We start from the raw sequence: 15398 nt of genomic DNA, 5'->3' as shown, positions 1-15398 counted from the left end.
ATCCATGCTCTAATTTACTTACTATATTTCTTAGAGTTATAAGAAATTCAGTATATTGTGTTGCTTTGGGCGATTTGTATCATGATAAGTTAATTATGTCAACCTTGTGAAATTCTTGCAATTGGGTTGATACTGGATAAGAGCGTAATCTTCATGGTATCTCGTTGTATAAATCGAGAGAGCTTGGTAGTGAGGAGAAAATAGAGAGGGTGTTCGAGGAATTTGCTACACGATACTTAGAACACATGTAAAATATTCTGGTCAACAAAGATGATGTGTTCTTGTTTGCTATGTTTGGAGTAGTTTATACATCAAGGAGAACTTCATCATATCTTGTTTTTTATCCTGGTCCGTCTCTTGATTATGATATTTCTGTGATATTTTCGGGTCATTTAATGGATCCAATCTCTATTGTCTTTGATAATGTGATGAAGTATGACATTTGGAGAACATGTACAAATAAATTTGTGTTGATGCAAAAATCGCAGTGGCGTATAGTTTTAATGATGTGAAAGAGCTCATTCGGTTACTGGGATTGTCAGAGCATAATCTGAGGTTGTGGGGTGAAAGAGCTCATTTTCTATCAACTTTTGTTTGTCCTTTTGAACTCAGTGGAGAGCACGTTGTAGCTCCTTTTTCTTTCTACAATCACTGTAAACAAAATTTGAAGGTAGTTTTTAAAAATATGGAAGAGAAGAACAGTCTAGCCACATTAGGAAAAATAATAGGTTCCTATATTTGCGGCGTATCATCTGCTATACCTCTAAATTACAGGGCATTTCTTCGTTGATTCACTATGTTGAAAATATTAAGAAACTCATTGCTTTGGTCAAATGACATCTACATGGCTTCTGGAGGTTTGTGTCCAGGAGACGTTAAAAGCAGGAGTGGGGATATTTTGGAGTTTAAGCTGACTATATTTTGTAGAGCTCTAAGAGTTTCTGATAGAATATGCACAAGCGTTGTGAATGTTGCATATGGAGGTTCATCGAAGAAGTTTCTTTAGCACAATACATGTAACTACAAGTTATGAAAATAGAGAAAGACCCTAGGCAATGTGCAATAACTTTTCAGTGGGGCATTCTTGTTTTTGACAATGACAAACCGTTAATTTCTGGATTCATTCATGTTATGCTTTCAGCATATGCTCCTCTACTTATGCATGTTAATGAATTTCTCAAGCGGGAACTGAGGAGTCATATGGTTATTGCACCTGGTGAGCATCAAATCTAGCTATGCTCCATCAAACTTTGGTCAAAATTTAACTTACTTTTTGCTGGATTTTTTATCTTGAACCTTGAGTACAAGTTTCTTATTGAGGATGGGGGTATTGTTATGAATTCTGTCATGGGCTTTGGACTTGGGCCTGAGGTGAAGTTACAGCCCAACAAAAGAGTGGATTTCATTTGGGATCCGGGTTAAGCGAACACGTTAAATGAGAGCAATTACCTATGAAAGATATTATGCAAATTATGTTGAAGTTTCGACTTAGTCTATTCTCTCATCTCCCCTCCAATGGTGTATTATCTCATCTCCTTCTAGTTACCGTCTTCCTCTGTTACTCGTAGATTTTTCATTAATGTTTGTCCATTGTTACTTTTTCGCTCAAATTCTTATTTGTATTAGGATTTGGATTTATAATATATATATATATATATATATATATATATATATATATTAGAGTTGTGGTGTGAAATTGAGGTTGTTACACAAAATACAAGTTAAGTGGGTGAAAAAATATATTTCCCACTTGTTAGAGAATAATTGATTATGTAAGCAAGTAGAGTGATGTAAAGAACTATTTTCTCAGCTTGTTTTTAAAAAAGAACTTGAGTGATTCAGAGTGTTTCTTCTTCAATAATTTTCCAACAAGACAGTCCTAATGGAGAAAGGCATAATTGAGCCAGTTGAATGAATATAACAGGGGCTAAAATTAATCCTATCTACATAGTAAAAGAACGAATTTGACCTTTATCCCTATAAACAAATCAAGCTCGTAAACTATGTCTCAAGAAGATGAAAGAAAAAAGAACATGAAACCACAAGGGAAGGAGAGGGTGCAAGGTGCAAAATTGAGGTGTTGGTGAGGTTGCATATAATATGGTGTTACCTCGCCACTTGAGTACCGGTAAAGATATCTTGTGCGAAAAATACAACTGAGGTTAACATTAATCCCTTTTCACATAGTAAAAGGACTAATTTAACTTTTTACCCAATAAAGAAAATGAAACCACAAGTACTCAAGTAGCGGGGAAGCGGTAAAATTAGGGTGTTGGTGGGGTGGCAAGTGATGTGTGGTGTATACACCTTTCCACTTGAGTACTACTAGGGTATTTTTGTGCGAAAAATATAATAAAGGATTGAATTAATATTTTCACATAAAACGTGCAAAATATTCATCTCAAGAAATTGAAAGAGGAAAAACTCGAAGCAAATGAGACCATAAGAGGAGGGGAGGGTGCAAAATGAGGGTGTCAGTGAGGTGGCAATTAATGTGGTGTTGACCTCTAAACTTAAGTACCTGTAAGGATATCTTATACGGAAAATAACTGAGGATAACGTTAATCCTTTTTCACATAGTAAAAGGACAAATTTGACCTTTTACCCAATGAAGCAAATAAAATCATAAGTAGAGTGGAGGAGGTAAAAGGAAGGTGTTGGTGAGGTAGAAGGTAATGTGGTGTCCTCCCGATCTCCACTTGAGTACCACTGAGGGTATTTTTGTTCGAAAGTACAATTAACGAAGGATTGAATTAACCTTTTTCGCACAATAAAAGGACACATTTGAATTTTTATCCAATGAAGCAAATAAAACCACAAGCAGAGTGGAGAAGGTAAAGTGAGTGTATTGGTGAGGTGGGAAGTAATGTGGTGTCCAACTGACCCCCACTTGACTACCACTGAGGGTATTTTTGTGCGAAAAGTACAACGCAGATTGAATTAATCCTTTTTGCACAGTAAAAGAACACGTTTGACCTTTTTTCAAATAAACAAACAAAGTCGACAAACCATTCATCTCAAGCAACTTAAAGAGGAAACTCGAAGCAACTGATACCACAAGAGGAGGGGAGGGGGTAAAATGAGGGTGTTGTTGAGGCGGCAAGTAATGTGGTGTCCACCTCTCCACTTGATTACCACTAAGGGTAATTTTTTTGCGAAAAATATAATGAAGGTCAGAAATTAATCTTTTTCTCAGAATAAAAGGACATATTTATCCTTTTTCCCAATAAATAAACAAAATCTGCAAAACATTCATCTCAAGAAACTGAAAGAAAGGAATAACACAGAGCAAATAATACCCCAAAGCTTGATATACTTTGATAACTATAATAAAGCATAAGGCATACAATAGAGTTTGCCAAATGCCCTTACAAGCTTTGAATGACTAGAAAGTCACATACACTTTGATAACTATAATAAAGCATAAGGCAGACAATAGAGTTTGCCAGATCCTCTGGCTCAAAGTTTTGAAATACTAGTCACATAACATAAAGAAAATAAACCCCTATTTTTCTATATAATATTTTTTCCTATTTGGAATATTGCCACAAGAAGTCATTTCACGAACCTCTTAGCCTAAAACTAAAATAAACTTTGTAGTAAAAGGATCCAAGGTGCGCTGTTGACTTCCCCTTATTCCTATCCATCTTTTCTATATCTGCAAATAACCAAAAAATTACAAAATATAACACTCGTTATGATATTTAATTTATACATACTGACAATGTAAAGTAATTCTACGCTGTTAATACAATTTAAATGTTACGACCAGTACTTAAGTGTCATTATCTTTTTCAACGACATGTGAAGTTCTTTCCTACTGTCAGAGAGTATATGTATGTATACAAGATAAAACTCAGTAAAGGATATTACGTCCTTTGTTCTTTTTAATGTGATACCTTTTCTAAATTAAAAAAAAAAAAAGAATAAGTTGTTTCTATACTTGAAAACTCTTTAATTTTAAAATTTCTCATTTTCTAGCATTAATGATATGGCCTTATATAACCATTAGAAATGTCATGGTTATAAAGGTATATTTGGGATTTATTTAAAAAAAATCTGAAACTCTACGCCTGAAAAACATTGTTACATAAAATGAAATTAAGGAGTAATTAAATTGTGTCGAAAACAACTTGTCTAAGACCATCCTAAACGCCAGTCACTTTTCGACCCAATTCTGAAAAATAGTGATGACTATGAAGTTCTAAATTTCACAGGTAAACTTCATCATGAGATTTTACCTGTGGAATTTGAAACTTCATGACAGTGACCAATATTTCAATAACAACGAAGAAATTAGATGTACTTACAACTCAGGACGAACACAGTCAGGCCTCTGGAAAGAGAGAACCCTTGATCCTATCCACTGTGCAAGAAATCAGGTTATTCACAGTAGCAACTGATCCCAATGAAAGCCTAGCAGTTGGAACTGAGTTAACCAGAATCTGGAACGCCACGGTCAAGAGAGAACCACCAGAACCATCATTGTAAGCGCCGCGGCAGTTGCCTGCAGGTGGTCCATCAGGGAGAATGGCGAAACCGGAAGGCAAAAGTGCAACGAAATCAGGATCACCGCCATTCAACACAACGTTCATTGAATTGATATCAATAGGTGCATAGATCACAAAGGAGCCTGTTAGATCTGTGCTGCACTCTTGGAGTATCAGCATGTTGCTTTGGCTTTCGGTTTGCCCCTACAATTTTACAAAAATCGAAACTAAATTCAAAAACGGAATCAGGATTTAAAGCTTATAAATTTCTACAGTTAAGTATTTCTCTATGAGATCGTCATGCTAGATAGAAGTCGTGTAGTCAAGTCTCACCACTATTTATTGTCTAAAATAGTTTTCATGTGAAGGGACGTGTTGAAAATGTAATCAAGTAAATAGAAGTATACTCTTTTTGAAAAATAAAGTACTTTTTTTTAGATAAAATAACCATGCTAGTTTATTTCACATGGTGTCATAGTAGACGAAGATCTTGAATTCAAGTCGCACCGTCAATCCTTATGAAAAAGAATTTTCATATGAAAAGACTTATTAAGGATATCATTAATTAAATAAACATATATCCTTTGCTAAAATTTTTTAAATGAAATAATCACAGAGCATGGAACGCTCGAGTAAAATCATTTTTTATGAAGGAAGAAATAAAGAAAAACTGAAGATTGTAGAAGACTTACATGGACCTTCAATAAAGAGACACAGTTGCCTGTTTCTCTGCCATTAGCAATATGAGCCATTTCTTGAATGGTACCTCCATTCGAGAGAATGTCCCACTGTTATCACATGACAAATAATATATCAGAAATTACTTAAACATATCATACCATTTTAATGAAATCGACTACTTTAACCTATGTTCTTTTGGACATTTTTGAACAGAGGCGATCAGTATATATAACTTAAATTCTTTTTTCTAGAAACACTAATAACATTACCTCGGTACGCCTGCTTTCATCACGGAGGTAATCGAACACCATTTTCGGAGGAACCGGCAGCCAGAAAGAGGTAGCAGCACTTAGGACAACACCAGGTGGTCTGCCAGGATCATCAACACTTTTCCTAGTCATAATTCTAACATTTTCATCAGTGCCACTTCCTGTTGCTAAGGTTGTCCAGTGATTACCAACAGAAGCACTCACTCCAGAACCAAAACTGTTCACCATCCTCTCAGCTAACTTCATCATACTCCGTCTGCTCTCTTGAGTTGATAACACTACATGCACAAGAAGAAAAAGATTACGCAGTTGTGGTCACAACATTAAAGATCATATAGTGTTCCATCTATCTGTCTCAATTGGTGTGACATACTTTGAATCGACAAAAAACTTAGAAAGAAATGTAAACTTTAGAAATTTTCACCAATTATCCCATTTCTGAAATAACTATTTAGTAAATACTTTTTTTTATTTCTCGTACAACTTATGGACCTTTTATACCATGTATGGTTTAAACATCCATTAACTGAAAATCTTATGAAAAAATATGCATGTGTCTAATAAGAGGTTGAGAGAACTATATGAGCAAACATTTGATCTGAACCTAACCTTGTCGGAAAGGGTAATTTACTAAGGGCTTATACAATTTTTAAAAATAGGGACAAACTCTAAGTGGGAGCCTAAAAAGGGAACATTTGCTTAAATCAGCCTACATAATTTGAAATTTATGGTCTAAATACTCCTTAACATTTACATGGCGATAAAACTTTTAAATCTTATGTCTCAATAAATATGTCATAACATGTTAATGGTTATATAAGTTTCTTGCTAAGGGTAAATGAGTATTTTCCAAATCTAAAAATGTATCGATTTTTATGTATCACACAAACTGAAACAAACTAAAATAGAATTACGTACCCATATCAGTAACGCTATTGGTTGGACTATATGTGGCCAAAGCACTAGCAAGACGTTCACACTGCCTATCAAGAGTAGCAACCCAACGCTGTGCACCAAATGCAAGACCAGAGCTCACTAGTGGCTTGTAAATATTGTGCACTAATGTGTCATCAACTTCAACATGTTCAACCCATGTCACCTAGGGAACAAAAAAAAAATATGTTAATAAATAAGAATTATGAGCATAATTAAGAAACTAACAAGGCTACAATTAGAGAAGGAACAATAAGTAATCAATTATAGTATTCCATCCATTTTATTTATTCAAAGGGGTTTGACCAGAACAAAAGTTTAAGAAAATAAGTCTTTAAAATTTGTGAAGAATAATTTTTGTAGCGATAAAATCGCTTATTCTAATAGCATGAAAAATAAAGCTAGCTATGTATATTCCGAGTGTATATAAGTTAAATTCATTTATATAACAATGTATCGCCTTAGGTAAATTTTTACAAATAGCCACTATTTAACCTCCATAATTGTAGAAATAGAGATTATCTTAATTTTTCAAATTTTACACATGAAATTCTGAGATAATATCCAAAAATTTTACCTATAGATATTGAAACCCAAAATGATGACTATTTTCTAAAAACGGGATCGAAAAGTGACCAGTATATGCTATATTGAATTGTATTTTACCTTAGAGCAGCCATTCGGCAACTCTTGAATAAGGCATCCGGAGGGCCTTCTCCGGCACCTAAGCGCTGCGCCAGCCCGGATCTGGTCCAATGAAACGTCCATAACAGCCCATGTTCCATCAGCCCTATGCTTGCAGTACCTAACAAAGTAGCATTCTCTTGTTGGAACTTGTGGTGACGGCACTTGAAATTCAGCGAAAATCTACAAAAACGAACACAAAGAGTTTAACTTTTATACATTGATGTTAATAATATAAAAGAATGTTTCTGACAATTGGTGAAGCACAATGCAGTAATTTAAAAAGAATTTTATACTGCATATCCGTTCATCAAAAAATATAGTCGGTACATTAAAAAACTTCTGTGTATCAACATACAATATTTGTATATACATAATACTATAAGCATTTGTTTTTGTATATTTAGCTAGAAATGTAATTATTTTTTCCCGATTGATCAAATATGTAACTTGGTCTAATCTAAATGCAACAAGTACCCCCTCAATTTCAATATTTCACGTGAACCTATTTGATTATTGATTCAAAGTTTCAAAAAAAAAAAACTTGAAACTTTATTGTACCTTTTAATCTTAAAACTTTTTTCCCTCAACTTATAGTCTTAAACAAGACATAACATTCGTGTTCTATAAGATTTTTGAAACTTATATCATAAAACATGCCATAATATTTGAGAGGAATTATTCTTTTTTAAGTGTACTATAAACAAGATAATGAAGTTCATATAAATATATCATATTGGTAAATAGTTTGATGAATAAAAGAAAATGTAAGTATATATTTATTACCACTTGCATAGCCCCATTGTAGTTTCCACCGACTGCAGTTGATAGAACATCAATAGTTGATGCCCTTGAAACAATATTAGCGAACAGACTAGACCAATGATTCTGGAAATCACAAAAGAAACATAAGAATTATTTACGCTATCATTATATATAACTTAAATCCAACTATAATTAAACATGATTTAAAAAAAAAACTTACCGCCTCCATGAGGATCTCAACAAGGTTGATAGGGTTCATTATGACAATAGCAGTGTCCCTAGAAGCCTCGGTATTAAATCCAATAGGTCTAGGTCCAATACCCCTTGGAAAAAACCTAAAGTATTCTTCTTCATTCAACAAACTTGTTCCATTGTCAATATTGCTAGAGAACCATAGTGGTTCCTTCATATGTGCCATTTGAACAAACTCTTCCATGGCAACAAGAGCAAGTTCAATGATAAATTGCTTTTCAACTTCAGTTGGTGCAATCATTGAACTCATTATACTAATATCTTGATGATCAACAATATCAACCTCATTGTTGTTGTTGAATGCCTCTCCCCCATCGACAACGCTTTGTGGCGTTGAATATGGAGGAAGAACTCCAAAATCAGCAGGAGTAGGAGAGTTGTAACCATTGTGGTTGTTTTGAAATGTAGTGTTTTGAAATAGAGATCTTCCAACATATCTGCCAGCTTCACTTGTGATGCGTACAATCTATGTATTAAAAAGAAAAAAAGAGGGTGAAAATGGTGTGGAACAAAGGAAACATAAAATTATATTGTATTAGTTGCAACCATCATGTGACAAACAAATTTACCTTATTATACTATACGTGTATTTAAATTGGTGGTAGCATGTAATTTGTCTTACTTTTTATGGGTGATTACTTATAGTTATCTTTTAGATGATTCATAATGTATTAGTATATAGAAGTTAAACTCGTATAATGTTTTTAAAAACTACCATATCATCTTAAAGGCAAGTAAATATACTTGACTATATCCATCTTACACGACTCAAATATCCTCAAAGTTATTTATAAGAAAAAAACAAAATTTTAAAGCAATTTTAGATTAAATAAAAAAAATGGAAATATAATAAGAAAATGATTAAGAAATTATATTTTGGAGATTACCAAAGATAGTAAGGATAAATCATAAAAGATTTGATCAAACCAAAAATACTCATATATAAGTTGTGAAAACATAAGTCGGAATAATAAACTTATGACTACTAATTTGATGTCTGTAGTATTTTATCAAACATATAATTAATAAGTCGAATAACTCTATACTTATATAAGTTGTGAAAACATAAGTTGGGATTGACGAACTTATCACGACTAAATTTGATCATGTTTAGTATTTATCAAACACATACCTAACAAGTCAAAAGATTCTTATAAACTAGTTTGATCAGCTTAAATTACGTAGATTCAATAACTAATACTAATATTATTCTTGTAAAAGGTAATTGAATCCACAGACAAATGACCACAAGCTCGGGGCTCGATCAGACATACCTCTTCTCTGAGTCGAGCATTTTCCAACCTCAATTGGCGTTCATCAAAAGACATTTCATTAATAAGGACACGTTGGGGTTGGCCAACACCACAATTAGGGCAAGATACATTCCCTAAAGCTTCTCTGTAACGCATCACTTCAGACTTAAACTTCTCATTTTCAGCTCTTAGATGTGTGTTCTCGTGCCTCTCATGTTGATTCTTTCATCAAAAAAAAAAAGAATTAGCTCAACATATAGGGGCGAAGTCAGGGTATCGTAAGGGGTTTCCATTAAAAAACTACACGACATATAAGGTCAACATTGTTTTTTTATGCATATATAGCAGATGTCTCTCTTGTTCTTTTTGTGTGTTTACTACTTTAATTATATTCTAAACCTCCTCAGTAAAAATCTTGGTTCTACCACTATGTGTGTGTGAATGTGCATAATCTTATATAATTAATGTATAATTTATGTATATCGTTGATTGACTAACTGTATAAAGGCGCCAAAGGTAAGAAAATTACATAATTAGCCATGTTTAACTTGTTCATACTCATATTGATACTCTGTAGATGTAGGATTTAACATATGAGTTCGGAAAAATCAGTTGTTATGGCTCAAGTTATACATATGTTTTATGAAATTCAGTAAATATATTTAGACAATAAATTAACATGTTAATATTTATGTGGCTATAAAAACATATGTCATCAAGAATAACATAGACCAATTTATATGAAATTGTTTTTAATAAAGAAATGCGTCATATTTTAATTTTTTTAAAAACTGATTAAAAAAAAAAATTGTGACATAATATATTACAAATGTAGTATACCTTCATCTGAGTCCTCTTGTTTTGAAACCAAAATTTGATCTGCAAAGGATCCAACCCTAACACTCGACTCAGCTCCTTCCTTTGCTTGTCATCTGGGTGTGGGCAATCCTTAAAGTACCTAAACAAAAAAAATCAAATCGAATAAATAAATAAAAATATATCGATTTATATTGTCAGTGTATATAATATAATTAAGCTGGATAATTAAGGCTTACGCTTCAAGTTCCTGAATCTGATGCTGAGTGTGACGATGGTAGCGCTTTCGCTTCCTACTATTATTGGCATCTTCGTCTTGTTCAGCATGATCAGCATCGCCACCAGAGTTGCCAGATTTGGTTCCAATGTCTTGAGGCACATCACTTTCTGATGTGTTATTTGATATGTCCAGTGAATGAACTTGAACATCAATCATGTTACTTGGCTGTAATAACACAAATTAAATTAGTAAATAATTAAGCTAAAATTAAAATTCATTTGATCTTTGTGGAAAGGAAGTGAAGAAAGAATACTATGAAGTATATTAAAAAAAATAGACAAGAAGACCAAGGGAAAGGGACATTTGTGTTTCTCTTTGAAAAAGTTTTGTCTTATTTAATTAGTTTGACTTAGTATTAAAAAAGGCAATGTTGAAAATGTCTGGAATTTAGTCAACTGTTTGTTGACCAGTACTAAAATAAAATAAATAATAATTAAAATAAAATAAAATGAGAAAAGACCTTGACTCGGTTTACAAGTTTCGAGAAGGATTTTTCACTCGAAAATATGAAAACTATTATCTTAATCAATACGAAAATTAATCATAAAGGAATTAAAGACATATCATCAAAATTGGTTTTCTTTTTCGAACCTTTTAAAAAGGGTTAACATTATTTCAGACATATCATCAAAAATAATTTTCTTTTTCCAACCTTTTAAAAAGGGTTCAACATTATTTCCTCTCTTCATAGGTGCTTCTTTCGTTTCAATTTATATGAATTTATTTGACTGATTAAGAAGTTTTAAAAAAATTAATTAATCAAGCTTTAACATAACATAACATTTTATGTAGCTATACTATGTAAGAACATTAAAAATTGTTATATTTAAGCATATCATAACATACATATTCGATTTTTGCTAAGGGAAAAATGATAGATTTAAGTGAAATTGTTTTTAAATTTTAAAAACTAATACTCTTTTTGAAAGAAATCAAAAATTAATAATTTACACTATCGATGTATATAAGCTTTTACCTGACCAACCGGAAATCCAGTATCAGTTCCATCACTTCCGACCAACGACGGCATCATTCTTGCCGGACCGGAGTTTCTGGCCGGCATTCCCTACTCTCCAAATCCTGAAAAATTAATTTAATCAAAAAATTGTCACACACAAAAGAAAATGTCAAAGTGTTTTTTGTTTTTAATAAAATAAAGTGCTATATATAATAATAATAATAATAATTAAAAAAAAAAAAAGAATAAAGAGGAAACGTAAAACGAATACATGTTTTTTAATTTTTAATCAATTGTAATTCGAGACTGTGTAAGCCACACTATTTGAGATGTGGTCCTTTTCTTGACCTTGTGCAAAATGGAGAACAAGATTTGACTACGTTTTATTCCCATTGAAATTAATGTAGATGTCTTTGTAGGAGTATTTAAAAGACATCTACATGTATATAGGAAAGGTATATCAAAATTTAAGCAAAAAAAAAAAAAAGTATATCAAATTATTGACTCCAAAAAAATATTGAAAAATCCAACACATATATAGGTAGGGATCCTTGTCTAACCCCAGATCATTGATCAGGTGTTTCTTGATTGAGAAAACTAATGTATATAGATTATTGACTCAACCTTAAAAACCCTAGGTGAAATAGAAAAACCCATTGAAATGTTACAAGAAAAAGGATTTGTTCGAGCCATATATGTGTGTGTATATATATATATGTGTGTGTCAGCGTGTGTAAATTAATTAAAACAAGCATGATGATATATAGGAAAACTGGATTAAATGCATCTACAACAACATCAACAACTGCACTTCAGTGCCCAAAGAGTTGGGGTCGGCTGAATAAATGCATCTAAAAGGAGAAAAATAAATGAAAGAATGACTTTGTTGGGTATATATATATACTCTAGTGAAAGGAACTTACTTGCTATGAACTAGAGGAGAGGTTTTTGAGATCTAACAAGTAGGAGATACTACTAGTGTTGTGTGTGGATAGTGAATAGGAGAGGGCTCTATTTATAGTGAAATAAGTTTGACCATTTATGAGAGAGATGAGGTTTTCCCTCATGTGTAGATTGAGTGTGAGATTTAGAGAATAGGAGGAGAAAGCTATGGAGAAAGAAAAATGAGGAAAGGTGGAGTTATTGCAAGGTCAAGTAGAGAGGGTGAATTGCATTAAATGTAGCTTAGGAAGATGTTATTATTGCAATACATGAGGGTGTGTGGTGGTTGGTCGGGTAGGGGTGGGGTTGGGGTGGGGTGGGGCAGGGTGGGGGTCAAGAAAGAGTGATGAAATAGTGTACATGTGTAGAGCTGAGGCAGAGTCAGGATTCGAAGTTTATGATTGAATTTAAAATTTGAATCGAATTTTTATGTTATTGGATTCTAAATTAATAATGTGACCATAATTTCAAATATTTAATCTTTTTATTAAGGTATCATAGATTATTTATTTTAAATTGTTGCCTCTTTTAAAAGAAAAAAAAAAAAAAAGGTATGTTGGTTATTTATCTTAATTCATAGAGATAATTTATCAAGATTATAGTGTGAAAGAATTTAAACATGCCCGTGTAAATCGCATGGAAGAGCTTAAATAAGCATGTTAAATCCGGTTTTTGTAATCCTTTCATATAATTGTTGTTCAAGTAAAGTAGTGAAAACTGCGTTGTACATAATTAAAAATATTTAATCTTTTTAAGGTATGTTGGTTATTTATTTTAATTTGTAGAAATAATCTATCTAGATTTATAGTATGAAAAAAATTGAACATGCCCATGCAAGTCGACTAGAAAAGATTAAAATCAAACAATTGCAAATGTTTAATCTTTTCTAAGGTGTGTTGATTATTTATTTTAATTCGCAGAGATAATTGAACAAGATTTATGGTGTGAAAGAATTTGAACATTACCATATAAATTGCATGGAAGAGCTTAAACAAGCATGTTAAATCCGATTTTAATTCCATCAACCGCATCAAAATAGTTGGAGTAGCCCGATACACGTGTTATCTCGCACGTGCAATCTTATTTTGTATTGACTATGCACGTATTATCAGTCACGTCAAAAAAGTGAAATGACCCGATACACGTGTTATCTCGCACGTGTAATCTTATTTTGTGTTAACTACGCAAGTATTATCAGTTGTGTCAAAAAATTAAAATAACCCAATACACTTGTTATCTCGCATGTATAAACCGATTGCTTTTGAGTTGACCAATAACCTTTAGAACAATCTTGTGAGTGTAAAATCAAAATATACATTCCTTTAGGAGGTCTATTACAAAGTCGAATGGAACAATTTTATGTAACTCATATTAAAATTATAAAATCGTATTAGATAAATAAATTGATATTTATAGACATTAGGCATTATTAATTATAGGATCAGCAATATAGAGACTGCCATTGATGCAACTCCATCATAACCTATGATTAATAAATATCTTCTTTAATTTCTTCGAAAGTCAGTTAATTATAAGATATTTTAGCATTTAACAAAGAAGAGAGACAATTGAAGAGTAATTTCCATGGATTGTGATCCATGTTTTCACAATTACCTATAAATATCACTTTTGTGTCTTTTAGGATAAGAATATCACTCAATTATCCCTATTTTCTTCAAAAAATACTTGACACTTCAAAAATATTTCTTCTCTCCTAGTTTGCATGACATGTTATTAAAATTTCTTTTTTATATATAAGATATAAGAAATAGATTTATTTAACTTATTAAACTTATTTAACTAAAATTTGATCTTATTTATTTTTTAAAAAACAAATAAACATGATATATTTATTATCGAAGAACAATTTTATTATATACTTTAAATTTTATATTTATTTTGTCTTTCTTACAAAAATAAAAAAATAAATTGTATTTATTCTTTATTCAATATGAGAAAAATTATGTCACATGATAAAAATGTTAGATAATCACACAACTTAAAGAAAAATAATTCCTCTGGTAATGCAATGCACATTACTCATCAATGAAGTAGTTTATGTGTCCAAGTTTATACATAAAACTAAAGAAATAAATTATTTTATTTGGTACTTTTCAAAATTTTTAAAATTTATTTATTTCATCACTTAATAATATTTTTAAAAATCAATATATCTATATAAATTGGTACTATTTAATGTTTTTTTTGTTATTCATTTCATATACTGAAAATTCTTAAAATGTAAAAGAAATGAAAATGATGGCTTTCATATTTTCATATACGTATTAAATGTACTATTTTTGAAGAAATGAATAATTATTTAGTCATGAAACAAATAATTTTTTAAAAAAAAAACATTAACAAAATGATCTAATACTACAAATGAATCGTTGAAATAGTACCCAACCAAATATCGCTTGCTTTTTGTGAGTTTAGTATGAGGAAAGGATATAAATTGGTGTTTAATTATATAATAAGATAAAATATGGTATAATATAAACAAAAAATAAAATGAAAAAATGAAATTAAAAATAATAAATTTCTATTTTTTAAAGTTTGTTGTCTATGTTAACTTTGCGGATTTACTTGATTTGTTTATGAAATTTACTTGGGAAAAATCCGCAAGAAGAATTCATATTTTATTATCTTTTTATCAAAAAGGTCTTGCTTAAAATTTCATAGGTGATCTACATACGAATTAAAATTTTCAGGTGATAATTACCTTTAAGATTTTTCTATTGAATTTCGTTTGACAAAAAAAATTCTAAGATTTTCTCCTTCAAATGTTGTTTTATGGAAAAATTTGTAGGTTTTCCATCGAATTAGTTTGGTTGAAACACTTGTAGAGAATTAGATTACCGGTAAATTCTCTTGCAATTTTTTTTAAAAATAAAATATTACGTAATTTAGATTTTTCTTGCAGTTTATAAGACGTGAGTTTGAATAAATGAACTTGAAGAATTAAATAGGTTTATAATTAAGAAAATAAAAGATTTTAACAACATGGCATGTCAAGTAGGATAGAATAAGGTTTTAGAGTGTTAAATATTTTTTGAGGAAAATAGAAATAGTTGG

The 15398-nt window shown here is 31.3% G+C and overlaps 1 protein-coding gene across 2 annotated transcripts; it reads right to left on the bottom strand.

Annotated features, from left to right (window-relative positions):
• Positions 1-3293: 3293 nt before the first annotated feature.
• LOC107878237 (homeobox-leucine zipper protein HDG2) lies at positions 3294-12552 on the bottom strand. Of its 2 annotated transcripts, none has more exons than XM_016725156.2 (13): positions 12305-12552; positions 11400-11503; positions 10383-10588; positions 10168-10285; positions 9349-9549; positions 8043-8540; positions 7844-7945; positions 7040-7240; positions 6359-6539; positions 5441-5718; positions 5183-5278; positions 4311-4694; positions 3294-3658 (listed from the first exon to the last, which is right to left on the bottom strand). In XM_016725156.2, the coding sequence occupies exons 2-12, from the start codon at positions 11484-11486 to the stop codon at positions 4329-4331; spliced, it is 2334 nt and encodes a 777-aa protein (XP_016580642.1). In that variant the 5' UTR covers positions 11487-11503; positions 12305-12552; the 3' UTR covers positions 3294-3658; positions 4311-4328. The 2 variants fall into 2 exon arrangements, with proteins under 2 accessions (XP_016580642.1, XP_047252377.1); XM_047396421.1 differs by lacking the exon at positions 12305-12552 and adding an exon at positions 11942-11964.
• Positions 12553-15398: the final 2846 nt, after the last annotated feature.

The sequence above is a fragment of the Capsicum annuum genome, chromosome 9 (genome assembly GCF_002878395.1).
Source record: "Capsicum annuum cultivar UCD-10X-F1 chromosome 9, UCD10Xv1.1, whole genome shotgun sequence".
NCBI lineage: Eukaryota > Viridiplantae > Streptophyta > Magnoliopsida > Solanales > Solanaceae > Capsicum > Capsicum annuum.
Note: the sequence above shows the minus strand (reverse complement) of the source record. Positions and strands in the feature narration are given on the sequence as shown.

Bases quoted from the DNA above. Each gene is read 5' to 3' on its own strand.
- LOC107878237 (XM_016725156.2), bottom strand. From the start codon at position 11,486: ATGCCGGCCAGAAACTCCGGTCCGGCAAGAATGATGCCGTCGTTGGTC. The intron at 10,589-11,399 runs GTAAAAGCTTAT...GTGTTATTACAG, and splicing joins CTGGATTTCCGGTTGGTCAG to CCAAGTAACATGATTGATGT. The intron at 8,541-9,348 runs GTATGTCTGATC...TTTAATACATAG, and splicing joins ATGCTCGACTCAGAGAAGAG to ATTGTACGCATCACAAGTGA.